This window comes from Aplidium turbinatum, chromosome 4 (assembly GCF_918807975.1).
Source record: "Aplidium turbinatum chromosome 4, kaAplTurb1.1, whole genome shotgun sequence".
NCBI classification, from domain to species: domain Eukaryota; kingdom Metazoa; phylum Chordata; class Ascidiacea; order Aplousobranchia; family Polyclinidae; genus Aplidium; species Aplidium turbinatum.
Window position 1 is genome coordinate 2,859,428 of NC_137475.1, and position 25,883 is coordinate 2,885,310.

A 25,883-nucleotide genomic window follows, 5' to 3' on the forward strand; every position below is an offset into this window, starting at 1 on the left:
ACCAGTCAAAGAGAGAGATTTTTCGATTACTACTTTCAAATAGATTTAGGAATTTATCACGCATTTCTATTTCTGCTTTACATAGTCATTTTACCCCATAAAGAAATTAGAGTTTACTCTCATGGTTCTAATCTTGCCTAGTCGAGTTACTCTGGTTCAGCTGATCATCAAATTCAATGAATTGTTATTTATTTCTTCACTTGCAATCACATTTGATTACATTTGGAATATTTCAGATTAAACTTGGAGAAGAATTACGTCAAGATGGAACAAGATTTGTTCCAGCACAAAACTTTGGATATGTAAACTACACTGACTCTATTCGGCCAATCTGTCTTCCATGCACAGATGGAGGATGCGCGGAGCTTGCTTTAAGAAGGAAAGGAATGTTAACTGGTCATGAAACTGAAGAAGAAAAATGCAACAAAGAAGGTAATTTGTGACAGCTATTTATAGTTTATTCATTTGTAGATACAATTAGTAACGAATAAATGAGAAACTGAAAGTATACAAAGTTTAAAAGTTACATATAACAAACCAAAATTCGATATTTTTGTATTTGTGACAAAAATGTTATTTTATAAAGTTTTATGGTCGTAACATGTCTCTAACGGAAGTTATGTCATGTTTCCTTTGTGGAACAAGGGCAGTTTCTCGTACAAGCTATTTGTTGTGTCGTGCTTTTTTCTCTAGTGAATTAGAACTGCGTCTGTCTGGTAAGATTTACAAATTGATCGAAAAACATCCATATATTTTGTGGCAGTTTAGAAGAAACACTACTTGCTGGTGCACGGTGTTCTTGAATGTTCAGCAAGCACTGATTTGCTTGTCTCTAAAATCAAAGTGCTTTATTTCCTCCTTTCAAGCTTGCAGTGAATACTGCCTGTGCATTTTTTAGAATTCTGTTGCTTTTGCTACTCGCAGGGCTGTAGAGAGGATGACTTTGGACCGCTACTAATGAGATTGTAGTTTCCATAAACCAAGACACTTATAAAAAAAACACAATCTAAAAAATACGAGCTAGTTTTTTCAAACACCATGGCCTTTTAAAAAGGTTTCAGACCTTTAAATCATGTTCAAAAGTAACCCTTGAAACCCAGTAAAAGTAACCCTTGAACCCCATCTTTCACCATGGAAAGTACTCGCATCCACATTTTCAGCTTTGTCCAAACTTTTTTCCTTCTGTACTTGAAACAAACTGTTCAAATAAACTGTTTCGTAGCTATACTAGAGTTGAAAAGGAACCGAGAGCTTTGAAAAGTTTATAATAAATTAACATAATTTACATGCTGAACAATGATACAATTTTACAACACGTAAAATGTAGGTCAACTTCCCCATCATAGAAATGCAGCTGTATCATTTTGTGTGAAAACTGCTACATCTACTTTTTCATTCTAAACTGACAAAGGACTTGGTAGCTTACATATAGTCAAACCTTGCCGCTGAACATCAGCAAAATGTGTAGTTGTTTAGTGCCATTGTGCCATTGTTTCACAACGGGAAAAATAAAGTTTGAGCTAAATTTTACGCCCCACAACAGCTTTGGATCAGATTTTTTGTACGTGGACATGTGACTATATGTGTCTGGTAAAAGTTATGGTAGATATGGAAAGATTGCAAAACTACAACTTTATTTTATGGATTCACAAGTTTAACTAACCCCAAACGACAAGTCTCATGAAATTGGCGCTCGTAAATTTTGTTATATAAGCAAAAATTAAGTTGGTCAGAAGGGCATAACGACTCTTCAACAACGCACAAAATGTATTAGAACATTTATACTAATAATTAAAGGTGTTTCAACAACACCGAAACAATTGTTCGCTTTGTGGAACAATGGCAGGAAAAGTAGATCTAATTTATAGCACACTTGGAATTATAGAGTTATTCGTAATATTGATATATTTTGCAGTGAACTACCTTATTGGTGAAGGTGCGAGTCAAGGCCCTCATTTGGGAGTTGTTACTGGATTTGGCCTCAACCAAGTGAGAGCACAGCAAGACACCACTTTACCCAATTTATCTGCAAGATTGCAAAGTGCCCTCGTGGGAATTCGAAGTCATGATTAGTAAGTGCAGCCTATTACAGTAGGCCTATTATGGGCTATGTGCGCTAAGCTACTACATATTGTACTAAGGCGCTGTCTGACCATGTTTACAAATGATACATTTTTTACCTTTTTGCGAAGGCTACAATTTTCTACACTTTTACAATTTTCTACCAAGCTTTGCAGATAAATTTCTTGAAGGTGATATTGAACAGATCCTACTTACTAAAAAAAATATTATGAGACCCTGCTGTGAAATATTGACATGTTTTCTTAGCTTGCTACACTTTTTTTTCTTTTTATGCACTTTCTCTAAATTATTTGGCAGCTTCTAAAGTAAGATTATAAAACCACAAAGAATGTCGATGCAGAAATGGATGCTAGAGCAAACTTCTTGAGATAGATTAATCTAGACTGTGAAGTAGCAGCATCTTTGCGGTAGTCAGCAGTATGTCCCCTAAATATCACTAAGGCAGTGGTTTTCAGTTTGAGGTAAGCGTACCATTAGTGCAGAGGTCGAAACTTTTTAGGTATGAAAGCCAGAAAAGCTACACAAATTTTTATATGTATTTCCGTTAGAGCCGTATAATAATAATAATAGTAACAATATTTATATGGCGCCACATCCACAGTGAAACTATGCTCCTGGGCGCTGTACATGACAATGGTGATCATTAATACGGTACTTTCAGTCATAATATTCAGTGAAATAGAACGTTTTCAAGCGAGGTTTGAATTCGTTTAAATTTTCAGCCTGTTTTACACAAATAGACAAACAATTCCAGCAACTGGCAGTAACAACTGGGAAGGTGCGATTTCCATATTGTGTCTTATATGAAGGGTTGCACAATGCACAAGAGCAATTGATGTTGAGAACGCAAAGTTCTGGCAGTTTTATAATGAACAATTAAAGTGTCCAGATAGTTCGGAGCAAAACTATGGAAAACTTTATAAATTAATAGACATATTTTGAAGCGAATACGATACAATACTGGAAGCCAATGCAGGGACTTTAGTATAGGAGTGATATACTCATGTTTACTTGTTAAAGTAATTAGCCGAGCGGTAGGGTTCTGAACCTTTGAAGACGTAAAATAGTACAATGTGGAATGTTATTTAACAATGAATTTGAATAATCAAGCCTGGATGTTACAAGTGCATGAGTTAAAGTTTTACAAGCAGAAACATTTATGAACTGTTTGATGGAACCTATATTTCTAAGATGAAAACAGCAAGATTTAGCAGTGGAACTGACAAAGTTTTCTAAACACAAATGTTGATTTAATGTTACACCAAGCAATTCAATTGAGTTAGAAGAAGAAATATTGATATTACTCAGGGTAAGGGTCATGTCGTTAAACTTTGAAATACACCGTTTCGGAGAACATACAATAAACTCACATTTTTCTTGATTTAATTTCAACATATTATAAGACATCCAATTTGAGATGTCAACCATACATTTTTGTAATTTTGATTTAATACAACACAAAGAATTTTCATCAGTAACACGCAAATACAATTGCATATCATCAGCACATGAATGGTATGAAAGCTCAGGTCGCTTTATGATGTTAAACAGAGGTTTTATGTAGAGGCAAAACAAGACAGGGCCGATAACAGAACCCTGAGCAACTGTAGAAGAAAGAAATGTTGCAGAAGACATTGAGTTTTCAATTGCTACAGACTAACTTCGGTCATAAAGATAAGAAGAGAACAAGTGAAGTGCCATTCCTGTAATGCCAAAATCTGATTTGAGACGATTTAGAAGAATTTTGTGATCAATGGTATCAAAAGCAGCTGAATAATGCTTTAACAGTTAATGCAACTAACATGTAGTGGCTGCAGATGAGTTGTGAAAGTGGGGCAGCGTCTTGGCTGAAAACGATATAAACAACAGAGGTCTAGAGAACCTCTCCTGTAGAAATATAATTTAATTTGGTGCATTTTGAATGTATTAAGCTCTAAATTGTGATGAAAGGTTAGATAAAGCTTTCGCATTTTTAATGATCGTTAAAAGATTAAATTTATCAGCAATCCAGCTGCTATCATCAAAAGAGCTATATAGGCTATAATTCGCGAGCCATGCGTTTCCAAGCTCTGCATTAGTGGTGCCCGAAAGTGCTTTTACATTACAACAACAGTATTGACTACTTTTACCAGAACTGAGTAACTAATATGTTTCTCGGCAGCCGATTTGTAGCAAGAATTGACAGCGATATACACCGTGTTTCGCCCATGAGGCTGGGCTCGTCAGTATCGCACCACTAATTCATGCCACAAGTGTATTCGACCGCCGCTTTACCAGTCAGTTTAACTCTTATCTTTGTGGAAAGAAAAGAGCCAACAAAACCAGCAGGCGCCAGGGCAGAGGACATGTGAAGAAAGGGCGTTCTTACCGGCTATCAGCACATGGCTGAGCACTCACTAGTACAGCGAGCAGTTGCGATTCGCTAACCATAACGGTGTAGCTTCCACGCTAGCCATTCAGACTATCCAATCAAACAATATGTTTCTCGGCAGCCGATTTGTAGCAAGAATTGACAGCGATAGACACCGTGTTTCGCCCATGAGGCTGGGCTCGTCAGTATCGCACCACTTTGTTTGAACTTTTATTTACATCAGTAGCGATAAACGTGAATAACCACTGACGCAAATTAAAATAAGCCAGATCGTGAAGACCTTGAATAACCGGCCTACCGCGCCCCGCGTATGCGAGGCGCGGCGTGAGGGGACGGGCGACTTTGCGCCCGGAAACGGTTGGTCCACCAGCTAAGGACGCGGGGCCAGGGCTGGGGAGATGTGGTGCCTGTGAGGAGAGAATTGGTGGCCGAAATTCCGATTGATGAGGTCGCGTCCCGAAAATTTAGAAAGTCGGGACGGACCAGAGAGACGGGTACGAACCGCCCTTTTGGGATGGGGGTTCGTCTTCCGGCAGGCTGCTTGGGTCTGCCGGGGAGAACGGCTTATACCCGCGGGGAAGATAGCCCACGGAGAGCGTTCTCTCGCGTCTCTCTCTCGCAGTCATCCTACAGACACTCACCAGTCAGTTTAACTCTTATCTTTGTGGAAAGAAAAGAGCCAACAAAACCAGCAGACGCCAGGGCAGAGGACATGTGGTCTTTCATCCCCCACGGCTTATACCCGCGGGGAAGATAGCCCACGGAGAGCGTTCTCTCGCGTCTCTCTCTCGCAGTCATCCTACAGACACTCACCTGGGTTTTAATTCCTGGGAGCTCCGGGCCGGCTGCTTTTATGAGCGGCCGGGAGCTAGAAACTGTGTTCTCCTGCAATACGAAAGATTGATTTGATTGAAAATGTGGGGCGTTTTGCAGGGGCTAATAATACGTTTAAAAAATACAATCTTCCTCAAAAGTATTGATTTTGTTTGGGAGGATCATAATTGAAGTGAGTGAATTTCACCCGCGGAGCACAGAGAGTTGTGCACAAGTTGAGCGGAAAGCATTCTCGCTCAACTGGGTCGTGAGAGCTAGCGGACAGAAACGAAAACACAAAAAATCAGACTTTTATTTGGTAGGAAAAATCAGTTTTTGGGGAGGGGGGATAAGATCAAAAGGATCTCGTGGGACCGGTCGTTATGGGCTAAGGTTTGTGAGAACCCAACAGGTGAGGCAGCTGGCAAATACGAAACACTGGGACGCGACCAAGTACAATAAAAGGAGTACAAATATTGGGGTTCATTCTGTTCCGCGGCCGTGACTTTCAAACATTGCGGCGCGTAGGAGAAACGTCCATTCTGCTGTCACGGCGCGGTGTCAAGAGTTGCGAGGCGTAAGGAGAACGTCCATTTCTCTGTCACGCCGGGTGGTCCGGTCGTGACATTTGCGAGCCGATTTCAAACAAGTGGGGCTTCTGAGTCCTGCCCACTGGGCCTCTGAGAGGCGTTGCGAGGTTCATTACATATACGAAGGTTTGGTCGCGCCATACAGCTGGCGAATATAAAACGCTGGGACGCGACCAAGTACAATAAAAAGAGTACGAATAATGGGGCTCATTCCGCGGCCGTGACTTTCAGACATTGCGGCGCGTAGGAGAAACGTCCATTCCGCTGTCACGGCGCGGCGTCAAGAGTTGCGAGGCGTAAGGAGAACGTCCATTTCGCTGTCACGCCGGGTGGTCCGGTCGTGACATTTGCGAGCCGATTTCAAACAAGTGGGGCTTCTCAGTCCTGCCCACTGGGCCTCTGAGAGGCGTTGCGAGGTTCATTACATAATACATATACGAGGGTTTGGTCGCGCCAAATAAGGATTAGGTTGCTGCCTCACGTGTTCGGTTCGCACTCACCCTGTTCCTCTGTGGGGTGGGGTTCTGATCCGCTGGTGTCGTCTTGTATGTTGACGTAGCTCTTCATCGAACGAGCCCGGCTTTCCAAGCTTTCCAGACCCGGTACGACCCTTCGATCGAAAGAGCGGCCGTTTTACGGGCTACCTCTTTAACCCCTCGAGCAGGAACTCCCAAGGCCACCAGAGCTCTAGAGCTCGCCGGTAGGTAACTCCCGAGGGAGCCCACGACGAATGGGTCGTCCAGGACACCCTTTCTGGGGCGTTTCTGGGCGGCCACTATGTTGGTACACAGTTCGCCGTACTTGGTACGTTTTCTGTCGGCGGCTCTCACGAGGGAATCGGCACCGTACTCATACGGGCAGGTAACGTCACACACGACCGTGACACCGTCGGGACGTTGCAGGACGATGTCAGGCCGCAGATCGGCCCCACCCGCCTCCACATGCTGTGGAACCGAGCGGTCGACGGAAATGCCGGATTGCCATTCGGCAGGCACGTTGCTCACGAGCTCCTCCAACACCGAATTGTGCCTTTCCGTGATGAGGCCCATCACCTCCGGGCAGTGGTTCAGTATGTGGGGAAGCGTCTCCTCTGCCCTTCCGCATCTTCGGCACATGGCGAGTTTGTATGGACCTTTTCCTCCGGGGGTTGCTTGTTTGGCCAAGGGCAACAGGTTCAGACGGGCCTTGTACGCGAATATCCGGTCCGCAGATCCGAGGAGCTCCGGGTGCCGTGTCCAAGAGTTCGAATACTCGGACAAGCAGTGGGCGCTGACCGTTTTGCCTTGGTCAGGTTTGGACTCCCACTGCTTCCTCCACCACAGGTCCGTGAGCTGGTGGAGGACAGGCACTAGTTTCTTTCCGGTGGACGGGATGACTTTGGAGCTCCCCGCGGCCAACTCGAGGCCGCCGTCGTGCAGCGCGGACCAGCACACGTTCAGTCGACGTGTGGCCGCCGGGACTCGGGCCCACAGGCTTCCGCCCGCGGGACTCGGCCTCGAACGGACGCCGTCAGGGGGTTTCTCTTCGTTCAGGAAGCTGGCCAGGGTGGTCGTAGCCGGTTCTTTGGTGCTGAACCTCGCACAGGCGTGACGTCGCAGTTGACCTCGCGCGATGGCGGACACGACGTTGTCGGGTGACGAAAGCATCTTGAAGGCCTGGACGATTGTCAGTATGTCGCCTTCGCGGCACACGTTCATCACGCCGAAGCCACCCGAGACCGGTTTTGTGTGGACGAACGCCCCGCAAGTTCGGACCGGCAGACGCCAGGCCACCTTCAGACATCGGGACACCAGGCGGTCGATCGCCTGCAACTCGGCCTGCTTGAAGCGTCGCACGCGAAGATGGTACGACACGGACGGAAGGATGACAGAGTTTAGCGCCACGAGTTTCTGGCTGGGGGTCAGGAAAGAATGGAAGAGAGCTGTGATGTGGCTCTCTAGGGTTGACAGGAAAGGTTTGGTGAGGGAAGAGTCCGAGGCGTAACCGGTTCGAGCGCCCAGATATTTATAAGTCTCGCCCTTCGGCAACACCTTGATCTTCTCTCCCGAGAGATAGAAGGGTTCGGTGTCCGCTTCCAGACGGGACTTGGACGCTCTCCTGTATGACAGGGTGCTGCACTTTCGTGGGTTGAACCGTAGCCCGGACCAGTTGGAGAAAGGTTCCGACGTGGAGAGTAAAGAGTTCATCTGCTCGCGGTCGGAAGCTACGAGGCAGATGTCGTCCGCGTAGGCCAGTGCCCGAACGGTGGCATCTTCTTCTTCATCCGTTGGTAGATTGTAGCCAAAATCCTTCTCAGACACTCCTCTGAGAAGGACCTCGATGACCAGGTCGAAGAGCAGGCCGGACAACGGGCAGCCCTGGCGGACTCCTCGCCCGACCGGGATACTGTCGGTTTCACCGGAGCCACAGCGAACCGTGGTGGTGTTGCCGCAGTATATGTCCGAAATGCACTCGACAAGGTCATCGGGGGCGTCAAAGTGACGCAAGACGTCGACTATGCATTTGTGTCGGACGCTGCCGAAGGCGTTCCGGATGTCGAGGAACGCGACCGACACAGGCCGTCTGCGTGACTGAGCGTCGGAAAGAACAGTGTCCAACACAAACACGTGCTCAAAAACACCTTCCGTGGGAACGAAACCCTTCTGTTCCGGACCGATTACCCGCCCCTCTTCCGCCCATCTCCTCAGGCGGCGGTCCAATACGGCGGCGTAAATCTTATATAAAGTGCGGCAGATGGAGATCGGTCGCCAGTTGCTGACGTCAGACAGATCGCCCTCAGGGTTCTTGCATATAAGAGTGATTCTGCTGGTTCTCCACTGGTCCGGGACGCGGCGATTGACTCGACAGGTCTCGAAAAGATCGGCCAAGAGTCCCCCTCTCGGGTCCAATTCCTTCCAAAAATCATAGGTCAGACCGTCCGAACCAGGGGCGGAACCGACGTCGAGCGACTGGAGTACCGCCTCCACCTCCGAGGCCGTAATGGGACCCTCGCCATCGGATACGGGGGAAAGGTTTGCGCAATCAGATCGATAACGTTGAGACTTCATCCACTCTGGCATCGTTGAGCAGCTCCCGGGCTCAGGAGCGGTCAGGTCGGCGCGAAATCTCGCAGCGACAGTCGGCGTTTTTCCCTTCCACAATCTTGCGGACCGTGCGTTTCATGTCCTTCGAGAACTCGTCCCGCAAGTTCGCGCCCCGGCGATACCGGGATCCGTTCCCGCGTGCGCCTCCGCCGCTCGACCGAGGAGAACCCCCGTTCTTGCGACGGCGGGCCGCGCGAGCCCGGGCTCCGCGGTTGAAACGCGGCTTGCGGGGTCGGGTCCTCTTCGGGGGGGAAACGCCAACGGTCCACGCTTCAAGGTCGTTGCAGAACACGTCGAAGCTTGTCCCACCCTCTAAAGCTTGAGTCACTAAACTGCGCAACGCCCGCCTGGAGCGTTGCGACTTATTTCCCGGTGACGATTCTTTGTGGACCCTGGAGGATTGTGGATTTCTGTTTGTAGAGGACTCCCTATGGTCAGGTTGGGGGAGTCCGTTGCTTGGTGTGGCCTCTCGTTGTGGCGGGGCCTGGGGAAAAGTCGTTATTGTGGGGGTGGAGGGTAAGAAGTTGGAAAGGTTGCATGATCTAACTTGAGGGTGAAATTCTGGAGCTTCAGCAGACAGCATCGAAGAATGACGCTTCACGGAGCAGCTGGCGATTGGGGTGGTTGCCTGGATAGCGACCCGGGCAGAGGACGTTCGGCTGAGGTTCAGGGTGTGTCGTGTCTGGCACGGGACAGGGGAGGGTGTAGAACACGTGAGCGGCTCGGAAAAGTCGCTCGAGTCCCTGACGGCGACTCCGGTGGCAGTCGGTGCGTGTGGGGTGATGGGGAGGGAAAGCCTTTATCTCGTTGCGCAGGGAGGGCCGGAAGAGTCCCCACTTTCCGGTGAGTCTCGCCTGGCCGTTGAGAATGGGCTGGGCCGGTGTGAGGACGTTCCGTTCGAGCTGAAAGACGAGTCAGAGGAGTCCCCACTCGACGACTCGCTGGAGTCAGTGAACAGGGGGGGAGGATATGGAGGGGTTGCGAACGTGTGCGGTCTTATGGGGAGGACGAAGAGGGCGTCCAGATCAGGAAAGTCGGGGCTTTCACGACCGTGAAAGGTCATGGTCGCAATCCTCCCGGTGGGAGAGACAGAGTCAAAGCGGGTGGCTTGCCCTGAAGGAGGGCTGGGGTGGGGTGATTCGTCGCTTAAGCTGACGTGGCTTCGATTCCAGAAGTTTTGAGACCGAACGGTCTCGACAGTAGGGAGGGAAGGAGACTCTTCGGTCTAGGGTCGGCACCCGGCATGCTTCACAAAGGATGCATAGCTGAGCCCAGGCGAAGTCATCCTGTAGGGGCTTCTTCGACTCGTCGAACTTGTCGAGTCATGGTCGTTGAAGGGGACACAAGTTGGCAATCGAATGCCTCCGGGACAGACCGACCAGTGCTCATTGGCCCTCTCCAGCCCGTAAGCCCGAGGGAGAACACTGTCGCATCTGCTGCAAGTCACCAGGAATTCGGCACGCGCGCGGTGACATGTCCAAAGGTGATCCTGGTAAGCTTGCACGTCCCTATATTCTTGGGACGCCCACTCGCAGGTGTTGTAGATGCAAAGGAGGGGGCTTAACAATGGGAGGGTGAGGCGTACAGGACAGATGGCCTGGAACCTGTTCCGTCTCGGTGTGGAGAAAGAAAGGGGGAACGACTTTTTATTGTTTGTCTTGGTGCCATTGTGAGACGCGTTAGGTTGGAGTTGGCCTCTGCTGTCACGGAGGAACGACAGATTCGTGAGGGATCCTGTGCCTCCTCGAGGGGCTTCCCCAGTTGGGTTAGGCGGGCCTACAGGAGGTTGTCTTCCTCTCAACATGCCTTGACTGGTAGAAGTTGAAGCATGGGGGGTACGTGTAGAGGCGGTTACCTGTGGAGTGGAGGTCTTCACACGTATGGTGGAAGGATACAATGACATAATGGAATAATAATCAATGCACAATAAAAGTTAATACACAGCTGTTAGGGCGTGAAGTCAGCTGGAAAATTACACAAAATTGGCAAGTATCAGAAAATATGCACGAATGGTATGACCCTTCAAGATGCCACAAAAAGAAAATTGGGGATTTTAGGGGGTTGGAAAAATTTAGTATATGGTAACCCAGCTAGAAAGCTACGTATATTACACGTTGATTTTTGGTTGATTTTAGGTAGTATGGTATCTTAGGTAGAATTCAGGTGTTATTAAGGAGTTTGTGTACACCAACAAAAATTCACTTGTTTAAAAAACATTTTTTTAGAGACATATTTTAGCTATCATTTAGTATGACTAGTGTGTCAATATGATTCTAGAAGTTTTATCAGGGATTATTTTGTGAATATAACTCTTGCAAAAATAACACGTGTTTTCCACGTATATTACACGTGTTCAAAATCCTATGATTATTTGACTAATTTTTAAGGTATATAAGGTAAAATCACACCCAGAAGAGGTCATACAAAAGAGAAAAAATGTTTACCCGAGCAGAATAATGTTTTACCTGAATTTTTTGGTATGTTGATTATATGTTGTTTCCACGTGTATTGCACGTTTCCATCTGTTGAAAAGTAACACGTGTTTTCCACGTATATTAAACGTGTTGAAGCTCTTTCGTTCATTTGGGCAATTTTTAATCTATGTTGGGTAAAACTACCTCCCAAGGACGGTATAAACAGAAAAAATTCTCCACTCAAGTAGATTGGTGTCAACCACACTCCTCCGCATTTTTTAGGATATAAGTTAGATTATGTGTTTTTGTAGGTGTCTTTACACGTTTTTATTACGTTATGTAAAAAGGAAAGTTCATGACATTTTATAGTCGCAAATTAATGCGATCTTTTAACGATAGCTCTTACTGTAAATTTAAGTGGCCTCGCTTACTGATATTAAACAATTACAATCAAACAGTAAAAATAGCATAAAATAAAGTTCCTGACAATATACAGTAACTTGTTGAGGATTACTTGTATTTGTAGAAGTTATGAATTAAACCATAAAAATGCAAAAATCTAATCTGGGTCTGTGCAACTCATTGGGATATGGTACAACAGCACAGCATAGAAATCTTTAGAATTGTAACATGCCCCCTGACTCCCCTCCAAAATAATGTCTTTCACTAGAGCCAGTTTACCAGATATAAGATATAATAAAAATAACGTGGAATAGATCAAATAAAGTTGAAGAGTTGCCATGTTGAAAATTTATCGCCAAAATTTAAAAATCTTGCAATTTTAGAAGACGTTTGGCTTCAAATTTATGGTTCTGCGATTTGGCTCTTTTTTGGCAAATTTTGAAAACTGATTGGGCTTTAAGTTCTTTTGGCGATTAGTCAATATGTTAAAATGTGCTTAAATGTCCGGGGAAAATTGATAGTGGAACTGCTTAGCCACCAGGTTAGATTAAAAGTATGTCGTTGACTCATCTGCTGACCCTTTTTTTAGTCACCTTTGTCACCCAGTGATTGACTAGACCTGATTTTTCTGCAGAATTTCTGTAGTTTTGTATCGGAGTCGCAAATTTTTTAATCTGTTGACGGACTGAGTTAAACATTTAACCAAAAGACTTGAAATCCTTGTAATGTCTAAAGTTGGCGAGTTTTCATTGCGTTCGGCGATTTTGCGACAACAGTTTTGCTACAGAATTATTTTGGGTCTGGCAACCCAATTTGTTGATTCGACTAATCAACTTGCTTCAGTAATCAGTATCAGTTGCTTACTTGCTTGTACACTGAGTGTACAGACTGTATTGCTGCCCTGCGGGTTGCAGCACTGGTAGGCGGTACGGTACCGTGCTGAAAGGTAAGAATGTTTGGTATAAATCTTGATTGAAATAAGGATTATTATCGTAGATTCAAAAATCTTTCTGGTTTACAGCGCGTGGTTAGTAATATAATTCACCTTGAATACTGAAAAGTTTGGGTGTTCATCAGGACAATTATCGTTTCTAGCACTAGTTGCTACGTTCATCTGATGAAATTGAAAGTAAAATTAACAACAAACAAGATGGTTTATTGCTTTACTGACGTTTCGCGCACCATGACAATTCGCTCTGAAGATGCGCATTAAAGCCTATATCAGTACCGTACGGTATGTCACCAGAATAGCTAATGCACCGGTTCCTTGTACGGGTCCCACAAATTACCTACAAACACCATATGTCATGTTGAATTACCCATAAGTAGCTTCAAATTACCTATAAGTTGGGTGGAATTACCCATAAGCATCATTAGTCACGTCAAATTATCCATAAGCACCATAAGTTGTGTCAAATTATCAATGAGCACCATAAGTCGCGTCGAATTACCCATAAGCCTGCATAGTCGTCTAGTAGCGTACCGTAGTAGTCTGCTGCATAGCCAAGTGATGAGAGCACTGGCTTGGTGTTCGTAAGATTGGTAGTTTGACACGCCTCAAGAGCCTTGTCTTTGGCAAGACATTTGAAGCAATACCGTACCTGAAGGTGGATGCAACCTAATTCGTACCCTGAACAGTTTGTACCCTGAAAAGATCGAGAGAAAAAATTAAAATAAGCGGAAGTCGCTGATGGCAGTTTCAGCAAACATTATAAAAATTTTTCCCAGAAAAGATTGAGAGAAAGATAGCACAAAGCCGAAGTCGGTGATCGCAGTTTCCAGTAATCCTAACTGTAACCCTAACGCTAACCTTTACCCTAACCATAGAGTAATCTATGCTCTAACCCTCGCTAATTGCAGTTTCCGCAAAAAATTTTCCGCAGTTTCCGTTAATCCTTACCCTAATTCTAACCATAGAGTAATCTATGTTCTAACCCTCGCTGATCGCAGTTTCCGCAAACATTTTTCCGCAGTTTTAGCTAACCCTATCCCTCGAGTTTGTTTCAAATTGTTTGGGGAAACTCTGATCAGCGACTTCGGCTTTGTGCTATTGAACTGCAATCAGCGACTTAGGCTTTTTTTTATTTTTTTTGTCGATCTTTTCAGGGTAGGCTACAAACTGACTGTACGAATGGTTCAAGATACGAACTAGGTTGCACCCATTACGTGACACTCCATCTGATTCCATGTTGCTTATGGTACCATAATTCAACGTGACTTACGGCGCTTATAGATGATTCAACGTGACTTACGGCGCTTATGGGTAATTCAATGTAACTTACGGTGCTTAACTGCTTATAGGTAATTCGACATAACCTATGGAGCTTATGGGTAATTTAAAGCAACTTATGATGCTTATGGGTAATTTGTTGGGCCGCTTTGTACTGGTATATCATGTAGGGACTGTTTTGAGCCGTTGCTGACAGACCAACATCCTACTCTTGCCTCAACACACACTTCCTACCCAGATTCTGTACCGTATGTTTCTGTTTCTAACCCTAACCTCTAAATAGAGATTCAACATATTTCGTTCCCAGAACACTTCGTCCCCCGCTTTTGGGGGACAAAATGGGGGTACAAAGTGTTCAAGGGACGAAATAGGTTGCATCCCAATTCTATGCCAAGCCAAGACTTAATCGGTACCGGTAGTTAAAAATTGTTGAAAACTGTTTTTAATCTGTTTAATTTAGACATATTTTTACTCTTGTAATGGATAATCGTAATGAAAATCGTAGACGTTACCAAAGAAGGTGGATAGCAAGCAAACGTGCACGTAAAGCTAAAAGGCGTTTGGACGAACAGAAACAGATGCTCAGTGAGCACACAAATGAAGTTCAAAGTATCAGTAACCAAAACAGTGCTGTTGATGAAATTGTCATAAATTCTGAAAACTTAACCAGGCCCATAGACAGTGACCAGGACAGTGCTAATCATTTTGCTGTCAGAGATGATCCATTTTTGGTTGATAACTCTTGCATTGATGAATCAATCCAAAATATAAACTTTTCTGATGAAGATGAAAGTGGTAACGAATCATTTTCATCAGTGACTGGGGAACCATCATTTGCAGCTGAGTTGGCCACTTGGACTATTATGTATAACATAAAGCAAAATGCCTTAGATTATTTGTTAAAACTGCTTCGAAAAAAAGGGTTTGATTTGCCAGCATCAGCCAAAACATTGCTGAAAACACCCCAAGATGTCCAACTTAAAGAAGTATCTGGGATGCATTACTTTTATCTTGGTATCAAGGATGAAATAGTGAAACACTTTAAAAGCTATCCAACTCCAGTTCAACAAACTACTCATTGTTTGTCTATATCACTCAATATAGATGGGATACCTTTATTCAACAGCACTGGATCATCACTTTGGCCAATTTTGTGTGCTTTAAACTTGAAACCAGTTTCAGTATTTCCTATTGCATTAACTTATGGCAGCAAAAAGCCCCACAACCTTGACTTTACTCAAGACACAATTAAAGATTTGCTTGACATTCTGAAAAATGGATTGCAAGTTGATGGCACACAACCCCACAACCATGAAATTTTGGTTCTACATTTTATTTGTTAATTGGTACAACTAAAAAAAGTACCTTTAGTGACAAAAAATCGCCCTAAATGACACAAATGTCGTACCATGCCTGTGAAACTTGAGAGAAGTGTAAGCTCTTGCCTTCCTAATAATTGTCAATCTGTTTTGAATTTTCATTTCAGGAAAGTAATCACTTAGTGTCAAGAAATGGCAAAATATACAATTGTTGAGTTTACAGGGGAAAATGCTGTTCAGGTTGTACCAAGTCCATGGACAGTTATAGATGAGGTGAGCACCATTATTAAGTTGATGGACGACATTGGCTTAGTGGTTAATTTGGCTGCAAAGCAAACATTGATAAATTGTTTGAAAATTTATTTTATCCAGTTTTGTGTCTTTGTTCAACAACATAGTAAAACCAATTCCACTTTTTGACAGGTGTTGATCTTGTGTATTTTTAAGCTAGTACACTAGTACAGTATACCAAATTCACTTAACTGGTTTATAAATGGCGTACTGACTGCTGGTATTAATTCCTATTTACTTTGCAGACTACCAATTTAGGTCATTGTTATTGGCCACCATTTAGAGCAAGCTACCACGTTAAAAAATGCTCAATTGTGGATAAGGAGAAATGGACATTGTATGCAATAAGAGTCCTGGGTTGTAATGGTAAGAAATAATATATTTTTATAATGCTACAAATTTTGTGTTTATGGCAAGAAGAGCGTTTTGTAGTCAATTTCTTTATGACAAGTATTGATAACTTTTGCATGAAGTAAATTATTGATAACCTGATAACTATATTTAGTTCAGTCTAGCTGTTTATTTTTCAGATGACTATAAAATTGCTTTGGCGATGTCGGAGCAAGCAGAATACACTTCCAACTTAGAAGAAGAAGATCTGACCATCAGAAAGCGTAGGAAGAGAAGAGTAGAAGTCCTAAGTTCTTCTCACTCTGAAGGTTGATGATAAACAATTAATAAAATAGTTAAGAAAAATTTATTGAATGTAGTTCTATATTTAATTTTAAATTTAATGTAGTTGTATATTTATGGATTTACAGTCACTAAACTAAGGTATCAACACTCAACAGTCTGTTCCCCCTATGAGAGTTCGTCAGTAAGTACCTCCCGACGAACCCTCATAGAGGGAAACAGACTCTTGCGATCTTACTTTAGTGATTGTACAGGGTGACACAAAAAAAACGTTCATCAGTAAAAATCGAATAACTTCTAAAATTTTATTTAGGTTAACACAAAAATTCAGCTACATTAGGTTAAGTATATGTAGCAGACATCTCCAAAGTTTCAAGTCTATACCACAAAAACTCTTTGTTAAACTGGCGCTCAAAAAATGTGCTCTAAATGAGCTCCCCGTTGCTGCAAGCACATTTGGATCCGGCGGGCAAAGTTCTCGATGGCCCTCCCACATTCTTCCCTTGGGATTGCTTTTATTGTTGCTGTAATTGCTGCCTTTAGATCAGGAATAGTCTGGAGGTTGTTGCCATACACCCTATCCTTAAGGTAACCCCACAGATAAAAATCTAGGGCGTTCAAGTCCGGTGAATACGGCGACCACTCCGGGTCACACCTACGGCTGATCAGTCGGTCAGGAAAACGCTGCTGTAGCCATGCCAATGATTCGTTTGATATGTTCAGGTGTTTGGCAAATTCTGGACAGCACTTGGTCGACGAAGAGGGGTCGTCAGGGACCTCCAGTGGTTTCAGCAGGATGGTGCCACACCTCAAACAAATCATTTGCATGGCTACAGCAGCGTTTTCCTGACCGACTGATCAGCCGCAGGTGTGACCCGGAATGGTCGCCGTATTCACCGGACTTGAACGCCCCAGATTTTTATCTGTGGGGCTACCTTAAGGATGGGGTGTATGGCAACAACCCCCAGACTATTCCTGATCTAAAGGCAGCAATTACAGCAACAATAAAAGCAATCCCAAGGGAAGAATGTGGGAGGGTCATCGAGAACTTTGCCCGCCGGATCCAAATGTGCTTGCAGCAACGGGAAGCTCATTTAGAGCACATTTTTTGAGCGCCAGTTAAACAAAGAGTTTTTGTGGTATAGACTTGAAACTTTGGAGATGTCTGCTACATATACTTAACCTAATGTATTACTTAACCTAATGTAGCTGAATTTTTGTGTTAATCTAAATAAAATTTTAGAAGTTATTCGATTTTTACTGATGAACGTTTTTTTTGTGTCACCCTGTACATGTATAAATATGGCGCAAAGCTGTTTTGTGTTATTACCCGAAAACTTTAAGCTGTACAATGTACATGTACAATCTCACAGTACACCCTTCGTTTGACCATATACCTGTGCTTAAGCAAGTAGATATTATTAATGGAAGAGGGTAATTGGATTTAGCGTCCCTCCCTCAGTCAGTCTCAAATGTGCTACCTAGTACCTACGTTGATTACTGAAATATCATAGACTGGCACAGTGGCACTGCTGTCTTATCTATATAGAACACTGCGTTGCAGTCAGTGTTGGATCTGTTTCTGCCCGGATTGCTTTTTTTCGCTGAGACTTATTTTATTAACCTCTGTTGTTAATCATGAAACGTCGTTTGACAACTGTTTTTTTTTTCTGGCTGAGACTTTTTGATAAATAACCTCTATTATAAACTAATTCCTTTCAATATACATATGCCGCTGTGGGATTTTAGAAATCTTCAAAAATGGCTGTCGATTTCACCGAGTCGAATTCTTCGAAATAGATTCTCCCAATAGTGGCAGACTGATTTTTTAATGCTAGGTACTACACAGAAAACATGTTCGTTGTAATTTGAAGTTTACGGTAAACTTCATTTTTTGTTTAGATAGCGATGGTGATGAAGGACATCAGACAAAGAGGCTTACATTGAACTCTTCATTTTCTTTACCGATACCGCCACAATATGAAGACTGTACTCCATCAAGTACAGTAATTTTTCATAATTTCCTACCAATCTCTGCAAAGTTGAAACATGTCAATTAAATAAGTTTTTTTCTTATCTACACCAGGCAAGCCAGGATCGAGTACTGGAAAGAAACGTCGCGCTCCATCTGAATTGGCATGTATGTATTTGCATGTATGTGTATTGTGGTTAAGATGACAATATTTCCAACATGGTTATAGCCAAGCCTATTCTAATCTATATAGCAGTATGGCATTAACATGAGCTGACAACTTTGGTGTAGCGTTAACGTGCTGGCTTTGGAATCGAGAGGTGTCGAGTTCAAAACCTTCCAACACCAGATTGTTTCCTTGGGCAATGAACTTTACAACGATAACCTCTACCCAGTAGTCCATCAGGAGTGATGGGTAGCATTAAATTCCAGTCACATTAGTTATAAATCCATTTGGAAACAGTTATACAGTCGACTCCATGGTGGGTGCAGACTGCAGAAGTTGTTCTACGCAGTGTCCTCTATTATTAGTGTGCAAGACGCTTTCCCACTCAGAAGGATAAAATGCAAACAATCATATCTGGGAATGTTGCAAGAGATTTGTAACATAATTTTTATTCAAAATATTGAAGAATTAATTAGCAACTGTAGCCGGTTACACCACTGTATTTTACTAATAACTTTTTTAGTGCAAAGTCTTGTGTCGTCACATAATAGACGGAATTTGATCACCGACGAACCATCTTTTGCACTAACTGGTGAGTGGTATGCTATTCTTGAGCGTGATTAGAATACAGTGCTACTTGATACCTTTTTCTTGTACAATGTACCCAGCACAGTTGTACTCAATACAAGTATTTGATTGTAATTGATTTCAAACTGTTAAACTTTTGACCGCATAGCTCATCGCAAAAATTTTACAGCATTTGAAGCCACAACGACGAGAAGGCTCGACAAAATTGAAATGGACCTAAAAAATTTAAGTGCAAAGCTGATCAACATATTGGAGAACCAGCAAACGCAGATGGCATATTTGCACAAGCTGAGTACTTCGACTGTTGCAGACCCTGAACCTGCAGATGTAAACCTGGCGCCATTTCGTGATGTCCTAAACTTTGAAGAGTTTTGTGGCAAGTTGGACAATAGTCAAGATTTCAAAAAGAACTTGGTATGCAGACATTATATTTTGAAGTACTTTACTTCGGCTATGTTTTTTCTTTGACATCATCTGCTTTAATTATCACTAATTTTTATTTAAACCATAGAGAAATAAAACAGAGTAGCCTTAGCGGGTTTAACGTAATGTATTACACACAAAAATATAACATAATTAAAATAAACTTTAACGTTTTCGACACGTACGTGTGTCCTCACCAGACAGTAGACCATGTCGTCCATGACTGCCCAATCCATCAACCACCACATGGAACGCTTGGACTGAAGACCCTGGATGACGAGACTGTTGAATGGCTGATGACATCATGCCCAAACATATAGTCCGGAAGAGGACAGCTCATACGACGAAGAAGATCAGAACATTGCAGATTTTAGTAATTCCTGATGAGGACACACGTACGTGTCGAAAACGTTTGCGTTTATTTTATGTTATATTTTTGTGTGTAATACAATTAATACATTATGTTAAACCCGCTAAGATTACTCTGTTTTATTTCTCTGGTTTAACAAAGCAAACTCTGTACCAAAGCTTTATAATTTTTATTTGTAGACTACTTTTCTCTGTGCGCTCGGAGGAAGAAATCCAGCAAGTTGTCTACGCTTGATGTTAAGGAAGATTGGGACAAGCGAACTTTGGTCCCAATATAGTTTGAAGGGGAAGAAAGGGAAAAAAGCCCTACAACCCCTTTCTATTTACTCCGTTATCACAAGTAAGCCATCACGTTAAGCAATTTCGTTACCTTTTCCTGTTATGGGAGTGTTCACAATTGACATCAACCACATTATTTTCCCAACAATTTCAATTCTGTAGAGCAGGGTTACTCAACTAATGTTAACAATGTTCCAGGTTGACAAGTTGAACATTTTTAGCGGTCCGGTAAATAAGTTCTTTCCCACGAAAGTTAAATTATCTGTACCAAACCACTTTTTGAGGTAAAATGTAACTCGCATTGGATTTCTGAGAAAGTGTTGGGGAGTCTGGATGTCGCAGCCCCTCAGCAACTAGGATAATCTCAGTAAAAATTTCTTCCTCCCAGTAGAAATCTGTTTAAAAAAGCCCTGAAACTTGGCAATTAGGTTATTCTTCCAAAAGCTTAAGGTTCACCATCAACACCCAGAAGGTCCGGATTCGGACCGCGATCCGCCAGTAGAGTAGCTCTGCTGTAAAGTGTCAACCGTTAGCTGTTGACAATAATTGTGAGCGCTCCTTAATTATTTTATATTATATTGTTTGATTGAAATACAACTTCTAAATAACTAAAGAGATATACTGTGATATACTAAAGTATGTCAAATTCATTCATTTTTTTTATTTTTACGGTGCGGTACGTCATAAACAATGTTTATGACATACTTTACCTAATGGTTTTAAAGATAAAAAGAAAGATTAATGAATACCTTTTCTTTTTCAGAATGTTGGCTTACACTAAACAAAGATGGAAAACTACACCAACTTGATGGTGCAATCACGGATTTTTTAAAAAATGCTCCAAAGGGTCTACAGGTAAATATAAGAACGTTTATCAGCGATTAAGGAATTTTCATTTAAGCCTAAGTTTTTATTTATTTGCCTAACGCATTTTTATCCTCCCGAGTACGCTGCTAGTGTTTACACTGTTCTTGTTTTTCAGAAAAACAAGGAAAATGAAAACAAGATCATGTTGGAACAGGACCAACTCTGCGAGCCGGACAGGGAAGCGAGCCAATTTGAATGCTGACCTGACATTCCAACCTCGTGTAGGCTGGCTCGTCTACACCGAACATTACCATCACGGCCTCACGTACAAACACTAATACAACCGTTGAGTTTTTCGCATTTTAAATACATGTTCTTTGATGTGTAGTTTTTGAAGTTGAATACATAGATAGCTGCAGTTAACAAGGACGATTTACACTGCAATTGATAAAAGTAATGGCACACAATACGCATAAGTTTTGTAGATTACAAATACAAATGTATTAAATTGTTGATTTCAGATACGCGGAAATTAAGTAGAATGTGGGTGTAAAACCACGTAAAATCCACCACCAAATCTACGTGTAATACACGTGAAATAGTGTCGACACTTATACGTGTATTATACGTGAAAATTAACCTAAAATACACGATCCAAGGAACGTAGAATCTACGTGTCAGATACGAGGAAATTAGGTGTAATGCGGGTGTAAAACACGTAAAATCCACCACCAAATATACGTGGAAAACACGTGTATTAGTGTTGTCAGATACGAGGAAATTAGGTGGAATGCGGGTGTAAAACACGTGAAATCCACCACCAAATATACGAGTAATACACGTGAAATAGTGTCGACACATATGCGTGTATTATACGTGAAAATTAACGTATAATACACGACCCAAGGTACGTGGAATCTACGTGTAATACACGTGAAATTTCTAGCTGGGAAAATGGGAGGACGGTTGAGAGACTAAACTTTAGCTGAAAGGACTGTTAAAAAAAATATTAGGAAATGACGAAGTTATGGAAAAAGTGTAATATTCTGAGTTTTAAATACTGGGAAAAATAGGATATTGTTAAGGACTGCTAAGTTACAAATTTGAACAAAATGAATTAATTTGGAATTTACTGGTATGCGATTTTAATAAGTAAAGGGAGAATCAGTAGGGAGCAGTATTGAGATTGTTTTTAAATTTTTTTTTTTTTTTTTGGATTATTATAATTTTTTTTTTTTTATGGCAACTGACGGGCGGTTGAGAGACTAGAATTTAGCTGAAAAGACTGTTAAAAAATATTAAGAAATGACAAAGTTATTGCAAAAAGTGTAATTTTTTAAGTTTTATACTGTGAAAATATGGTATTGTTAAGGACTGCTATAAGACACAAAATTGGACAATTTAAGTCGTTTTTTAAATCAAATTTTGCGCTGGGACAGGCATTGACCATTATACAAAATATTTTTGGTGATAACTCAGTTTCGACCAAATGTGACAAGTAGTCTTTAAACTCGAGTCTTTCAATTGTGAAAATATTTGCCAATCTCGAATTTTTTGAGACAACTGACATTTTGTCTAGACTTTGTTGTAGCCAAACCTTTAAATCTGTCATTTAAAAAACAAAACTACTCTGTATTGGACTTTAAATCTGTAACGGTGTCTATGGATGTTGAACCTCTTTACACTAAAGACCGTATGGAGCGAGACCTGTGGAATTTTGAAACTTTTGACTATCTTTGAGAACGTAGTGACAAGACGGTTGTACTGCTCAATGCTGAGTTGATGGATTTTTTTGTAGATTGGAAATATTGCGCTGTATTCATCATCAATCTAAGCAGCTTTGTGTCAGCCTACCTGGCTCTTAGAATAGGAACCTTGACAAGCAGTAACGTCGAAAAAGGATTATAATGTAACTTTCCCCTTCAATCTTTCTAAGGGTATAAAGGATTAACAAAAAACACTTTGTATTCTTTGGAGTACTTTTTGTCTTCATGTCATACAATGGATGCCTACTTGCTGCACTTTGGCTTTACTGTCAGTGTCTTATGACTCTGTTTTGCCGCGCACTATGTTTGGTCAATTTATTTATGTTTGGAATTAGATGATAAGCGGTAGGCTACGCGATAAACTTATGGAACATCGAAAGGCCGCTCAGTCAGATAAAGCTTGAGGACGACTGCTCCAAAAGGAGCTTGTGTGGTAACACTTAAAAAACAATTCATCAAATTTCACTGAATGCATTAAGCTTGCATCAACAATAGGCTTGACATTTTTATACTATGTATGAACATTGTGTGTTGACCGTACAATTTGTTTCAGCTGTGCCAAATTCACAGAAAGTAATATTCCTTGGGTGAACCATCAGGGAATTTCCTTTTCGGGGACAATGCTATGCACAAATGGAGCAGGAAACAATGGCAATACTTGTCTTGGAGATAGCGGTGTTCCGCTAGTTCGAGAGGTTTGGATGGTTTATTTTATACAACAAAATAATCTACATATTTTTGCTGGTATGAGACTAGATTTGTTGATTTTATTTTCCACCTGATCTGCTTGAAGTGGTACTACGACTGTTTATCGAACGACAGTTTATCGAACGAAAATTATTCGAACGACGGTTAATCGAAACGACTAATTATCGAAACGACTGTTCATCGAACAAAAATTAATCGAACTACTTACCCTAACCCTAACTCTAGATAAAATTACTTTCGGGAGATTCGTCGTCCGATGAACTGTCGTTTTGATAAACTTTCGTTCGATTAACTGTCGTTCGATAAATTGTCGCGTCACGGCTTGATGTAACGTAAGCCTTCAAGGACTTATGCTTTAAAATTGAGTTGATCTGTTAATACATGAATACTACAGTATTTATTATAACCTTATGAAGTCATGTGGACACCAATCAATTAGTTTGGTTTCCAAAATTTGAAGTTATTTTGTCAGAGTGGTGTAGTTATTATCAAAAATAGCTTTTTAAAAAAGTTATTTAACAAAAAAGATCCAGATAACGGATTATCTAATAGTAGATATCTGCAGTAAATGATGCACATGCTTTGAAGAATAACTTATCTACCTATTGTACAAGAGGCATTACAACATTTTGAAGCAACTAAAAATCTAAGATAATGTAATATTTGATATTAACACTTTTATTCCTTCTCTACTTCAATTATATAGCCTACCGTTAGATACAAACACAGTTTTTGTGATAATAATCAACCACTCTTTTCAGGTAATCAACGAAAGCAACAATAACAAATGTTGGGTTCAAGTGGGGGCCTCTAGCTGGGGCTGGGGCTGTGGACAGACAGTTAAGGTTGAAGGAGCTATACAACCTATACCGGATTATTATTCAAACATTGGAGTGTTATCTTCTTGGATTAAAGCGACTATGGAAGCCAACGGTGGCGCATAGGTCAAACCTGAAGCAAGACATGTGCTGAACCAACAAGAAGGGTTAAAGCAAGATAAATATTAATGTATTGATCAACCGTTAGGTCTGAAGCTGTCGATTTAGTGTAAATGAAAAGTTTCTGTTTATTTCTTAAGTGTAAATTCAAAGAGTAGATTAACTTTCGTATAATATGATACGTAAAAAACACACACCGGAAAAAAATATATCATGAAAGTTTATTTCTAGATCGCCAACCTGAAATGGGTCTTTTGCAACTTTCTTAAAAAATATTAGTAATGTGTTCACAGAAGTGTCAAACGCTGTAAAAAAAGTTAAAATTGGTTTAGTGCAGTGAAATACACAGAATACATTTTACTGAACAAAAATATTTTACAACACGAAGCTCATTTTGAAAGCATCAATTCGTTCCTTTATCCCTTTGAAGACCAGTGGCACACATATGTATCACAGATTAGGCATTTTCAAAATTAAAGATTCAATTTTTATAGCTTTTCGCTTTGATTCCCTCGGTTTTGCCTATGACAAATCTGAAAATGACAACCGGTTTGCTTTTAGATAATGGGATACATTGCCTCATTTGCTATAAACAGTTGGTGTTTGTTTTTCTCAATCACTCATTTTAACTTTTAAGACATACTCCTGACGGTGGAACTCTATATTTCAACAGAAAACACTTTCATTTATTGCCTTTCTGATAGCTCAACATTGCAAAATCAATTTCTGAAAGTTTGACATAATTTTGAGAAGTGTGGGGAATTAAGAGGCAGCGCTTTTCGTTACTAGTGGTGAAAAGCTTTTATGCTTATTTCAGGCAACCTATACCTATCTTGAAATTTCTCAATCGTTTTAGTCTAACAGAAGATACCTGAGAGTTACTTCTAACGATGACGTCATAAAAGTAAAGGTCCCATACTCAGTTACTGAGCTTTGGGGAATGAGAATATAAGGTTCTCATCGCACTCAACTTTCGACACTTATGAGAGTAGGGTGGCCAGTTCATTTTTCTCGGCCGCCTTTATTTCAGCAATTATGCCCACCCACTTATTACAATGTGGGTAGAGGTGAACGGTGTGCATCAAATACCAACTTAAGCCGGGAGTCGAACTAGGTTCACATTATTGGAAAGCCAACGCCTTATCCGATGCGCCATCCCACCGCCTGATGACTTCATCTTACTGTAAGATTTGAACTTGCACGATAATTATGTGCAAAGGGCAAGAGATTAGCTCAATACAAAACAGAAAAATTAGTAGCCTACATTGCGTTATTGCTACTTCCTCTCATTGTCAAATTGCAAGAGTGAAAAAAATAACATTTCCCACGGCCTTCAAACTTGACGTCTTCAGAAAGACTCAAAGTTAAAAAAAGATGAAAACTGAAATACGACCTGCATGGTAATCGTTTGTTGACGTTGTCAGCAACTTCCTAGAAAATCAGAAATCTGACAGTTACTGTGAACTTATTCAACAACTGTTTTCTTCCTTCAAGACACTGGGATGCAATATGAGTGTAAAAGTAAACTTCCTTAACAGCCACCTCAGCAAGGAACAAGGTGAACGCTTTCACCAAGATGTAAAGACAATGGAAAGAAGATATCAAGGCCGATGGGACACGAACCTGATGGCAGATTACT

The 25,883-nt window shown here is 41.7% G+C and overlaps 2 protein-coding genes across 2 annotated transcripts; both read left to right on the forward strand.

The window, feature by feature from the left end:
- The first annotated feature begins 381 nt into the window (after positions 1-381).
- On the forward strand, positions 382-24,250 carry LOC145768364 (testisin-like). The gene is made up of 4 exons (XM_082579846.1): positions 382-432; positions 1,916-2,072; positions 23,152-23,293; positions 24,068-24,250. The coding sequence occupies exons 1-4, from the start codon at positions 387-389 to the stop codon at positions 24,248-24,250; spliced, it is 528 nt and encodes a 175-aa protein (XP_082435972.1). The 5' UTR covers positions 382-386.
- Positions 15,347-21,219, forward strand: LOC145769278 (uncharacterized). The gene is made up of 10 exons (XM_082580864.1): positions 15,347-15,577; positions 15,841-15,961; positions 16,126-16,254; positions 18,131-18,229; positions 18,315-18,368; positions 18,890-18,958; positions 19,124-19,368; positions 19,927-20,086; positions 20,789-20,880; positions 21,008-21,219. The coding sequence occupies exons 1-10, from the start codon at positions 15,497-15,499 to the stop codon at positions 21,092-21,094; spliced, it is 1,137 nt and encodes a 378-aa protein (XP_082436990.1). The 5' UTR covers positions 15,347-15,496; the 3' UTR covers positions 21,095-21,219.
- Positions 24,251-25,883: the final 1,633 nt, after the last annotated feature.